Source organism: Trypanosoma equiperdum (genome assembly GCF_001457755.1).
Source record: "Trypanosoma equiperdum strain OVI genome assembly, contig: ctg_971, whole genome shotgun sequence".
Classification (NCBI taxonomy): Eukaryota; Euglenozoa; class Kinetoplastea; order Trypanosomatida; family Trypanosomatidae; genus Trypanosoma; species Trypanosoma equiperdum.
Genome location: NW_027124944.1, coordinates 1 through 3,809, shown reverse-complemented (window position 1 = coordinate 3,809; position 3,809 = coordinate 1). Strand labels below are relative to the sequence as shown.

The window sequence follows — 3,809 nt, the reverse complement described above, 5'->3', positions numbered from 1 at the left end:
ATATATATATGGCGGAGTGACGCCCCCCCCCCCAAAAAAAAAAACATTCAGCGATGAAGTGTACAGCACTTATTCCACCAAATACTTTTACGGCTTCATCACTTGGGCCTTCCCGGCCTCTATAACTCCGGAAATGGGAGAGCATCGAAACTTTGCCGAGCTGGTGCTCTCCTCGGGAAGGGGGTATTTCTCGCTGGCCCTTCTTTTGGCCCATATACGTACGCGTGTATCCGCCAAGGCTCCGAACCCCTACCTTATAATAAAACACGTCAATCTTTTCTTCGCAACGCCCGATGCGAGCACCGAAGAACACGCTGACCAGACCGAACAGTGGGAAATACGTGAAAGGCTGCCGCCAACTCGGACCCACAAGCAACAGATATACGCCCGCTGCCGACATCCATCCATCCCTTGGTTTAACCGGCCTTTTCGTTACATGGGAAGAAGAGCGGAGGGAATAATTCGCCCAGTGCCACCCCACTGCAGCTCCGTAAGCTGTCGAACTTGCGATGAGCACAGAAAGCAGAGACCCCCACAATTATCCGCGTCTCATACCTCCGGCTACCTGGGTGTTCGCCCGTTTATTTCTTAGTTTAACTCACCGTCAACGCTACTAAATGATTGGCAGAAGGATATAGAGAGTCTTAGAAGAAGGTGGGAAATAGCCACCAATCCCACCACCAAAAACAGCACCCGTATACACACTTATGGGCACATGCGGATCGGTTAAAATGTTTTGCAGGCAAGATTTGGATCACACACGCTGGAATACTAACCCCAGGTGATTAGTTAACCTTACCTCTCTTCCACTGACCTTTGCGTCCCAACACTTCTTCGCCTCATCATACCGTAGATCGCGTTAGTAGAAACGCATCTCCGGCGCCTCGGAATATCGTAGGATCCTCGTTTGGCGGCACATATCCAAGATGATCCCCAGCACTTCAGCGCGTTCGCATTTACTAATGATGGGACGCGCACCATCGCGACTTAATTACAAACTTAAGCGGCTGCAGCTGCAGAACTGTTGTTGTGCCTCGGAAGTTGAAGGATGTTGTCGCCGTAAGGGCTCGCTTACCCTTCATGGTGGTTTATACGACCTGCAATGCCCAAACCTCGAGGCGCATCGCCGCAATTTGTGCGCCGAAATTTTTAACATTTAAACCGCACTAGTGGAGTATCATGCGTTACAACTCGCGTGGAAGGACACCAACAGCCATGTGATTCACGCATAACCTGGAGCACCTGCAAGTGAATGGTTTACAAACGAGAAGTCCCAATCTCAGCGTGTCCACGCGTGCTTCTAGGGTTTCGTAACTACCGGTCGTCGTTGGAGCCCTGTTCAAAAATAGCCTGCGAAAACTAAGGAGCTCACTAATGACGCTCCTTACACTTGCGGTTGTTTACCCCCACCCAACGACAGCTCCAAGAGCACCACCGCACCACCCAAGGTTCTGACGACCACAGCACTGCCACACTCCACAACCAACAGGGGTTCCAATTTTGCGATCGTCATTTTCATTTACATTGCCGAGTGTAGCAAAACATCCATCCGCGGCATTGTCTTTAGTTTAAACCCAACATCAATTCTGTGACGAGTGAAGATTACCCATGGCATCTTCCGATACCTCCCCACAAATTTAACGCCGATTCTTCAAGCTCTCTCGAGGGACTTAATAACTGCATATCCTCAACAGCAAACCCAAGAGAAGAGTTAAACTTCAACGCCCTTGTTTAGTTCCATATTCCCTGCGTCCACTACCCGTACCTCCAATGACCACCCTTATCGAAATAGTGAGAGTTTTCAACTTCCCCGAACCCTTTCTTCGGTACCCAGACAAACACTAGTGAAACTCCGCGAAGTGGCGCAGCGCCGCAAAAATTCTCACAACAGAAGACATTCAACCACAGCCAACTCATTAAGCTATTTTTTCACCAAGTTGCTTGGGCCCCATCCCCTTCAAAGGCAACTCCACCTCTTTTACGTTCACCCCTCTTCCTCTAACTTCACAAAGAATCGCATCATCAACACAATTCTCAGACATATGGATTGCATCCAATGACGGAAGAGTTTTTAAAAAATCTGTATCCACACTAGTATTATAACACTCTGTGACGTCCAACGCCCTCAGTTGACTCATTCCCCTAAGTGCAGACGTATCACCTAAATGACCACAATAACGAAGCTTCACAGTCATAAGTGAAGTAATGCCACCAAAAAAGCTCGCATCTTGAACGCCCAAACAAGAAACATTAACTAACTTCAACTTCATGCAACCTTTCAGAACATTAAAAACACGAATATTATTGCAATAGGAAATATCAAGTGCTATCAAATTCCTGAAATCCCTCAGGACACTGATATCAGTAATACCTTGGCAATTTATCAACTGTAATTGTTGTAGTGTAGTAATTTCATGTATCCGCCTAATATTTGTTAGTGTCGTACAGGTGTTGAGAATTAGTGTCTGCCACCCGCTGCTTTGTGATTTTCTGAGGTATTGTTCTATTGTCGCATTTGCTTCTACTCCAAAACTTTCCACTATTCCGACAACTTGCTGATATGTAGGGGGTTGCTGCTGAGTCATATCTTAATTTTCTTTCTTGTCGTATCTTAGTTTATTGCATGTCTTTCTGCATGTATTGACACCACAAGTATAGCATTGAAAAGGAAGTTGTAACATGTGCATATTGTAACAATATATATGGTGCAGAAGTATGTGAAGTGTACCGCTGTGTTCATTGCATCTCGTCAGGGGGGGGCACTTGTATGTTTTATAGAAAATTTAAGTATATTCAGCTGTATCGTTATGTTTCCTTACATCGTGAATAGCAGGCAAGCAGCACACAAGGAACACGTTTTTTTAAAGATTATGCGGTGCCTGTTTCAGTTCAATTGATTTTTTTTTTGACAAAATAACCGCAAAGGGTAAACGCCAAATTGCCGCAGATGACAACGGCCAGCAGTGACTGACAGAAGGCCACTGCCCACCGGAAAGGAAAAAATCATAGAGCTTTTTTTCTCCGTCAGTACTGGCCTGGATCACGATATTCTCCTCTAAGCATAAAAGCACATATCTGCTATAAACCACCACAAAAACATAAAAAAATATATTGCCTCCAACAATGTAGGAAAATCTGGAAGAACCCTCCTGCTGATCAAACGTCGATAACAACTGTCACTGCTACTTGATATTAACCCCCACCCTTTTATATTGCTTAGCACACATGTACGGACAAACATTTTTTGCTCCGTCATCTCAAAAAAAAAAAAAAAATCGCACACACACACTTTTCCTTCCACCCTTTAATCCCTATATGCACGAACGTATCGAATTATTAAAAATAAATAAAATCAAACGCTCCCCCATCACCACTTACCCTACCTTAAGCATCTGTTGCACCCATGGCCCGACGTCCCTGTATTTCCGCAGTAGAGATAACCTCAGCCATTGCGGAGTACTTGTGGGGGCCAAAGGTGTGTTAAGTGCGGGAGAAATTGGTCTTTTTGTCACATTCCCTACATGATGCCCAAAATTCGCATATGTCGCATACATGGTTGGGCGCTTCCTGATAAGTGTTGTCTAGGGCAGTGCAGCCGTCTTCCACTTGCAGTTTTTGTTCGTAGTTGCCACTTGCCCAATTGCATTCGATTGTTGTTTTCAACTCCCCACTACACTATTGATGTGATGGCGCTTCCAATTTGTTTTTAGGGGTTGACTGCTGATATGCTCGGCATTTTTTTCCCTTCTTCCAAAGGCTCTCTCTTCTATATGTTTGTTTGTTTGTTTGTTTTTTTTTTGGGGGGGGGG

The 3,809-nt window shown here is 45.3% G+C and overlaps 1 protein-coding gene and 1 pseudogene across 2 annotated transcripts in view; both read right to left on the bottom strand.

The window, feature by feature from the left end:
- The window catches only part of TEOVI_000593600:pseudogene, a 668-nt pseudogene extending 268 nt beyond the window's left edge, over positions 1-400 (bottom strand). Inside the window, 2 exon segments of the mRNA in view lie at positions 1-30; positions 32-400. Coding sequence covers positions 1-30; positions 32-400 — 399 coding nt within the window.
- A 1,516-nt stretch (positions 401-1,916) lies between these two features.
- On the bottom strand, positions 1,917-2,585 carry TEOVI_000593500 (uncharacterized protein; the record flags this gene model as incomplete). Its single annotated transcript, XM_067227417.1, has 1 exon — positions 1,917-2,585. The coding sequence occupies one exon, from the start codon at positions 2,583-2,585 to the stop codon at positions 1,917-1,919; it is 669 nt and encodes a 222-aa protein (XP_067083518.1).
- Positions 2,586-3,809: the final 1,224 nt, after the last annotated feature.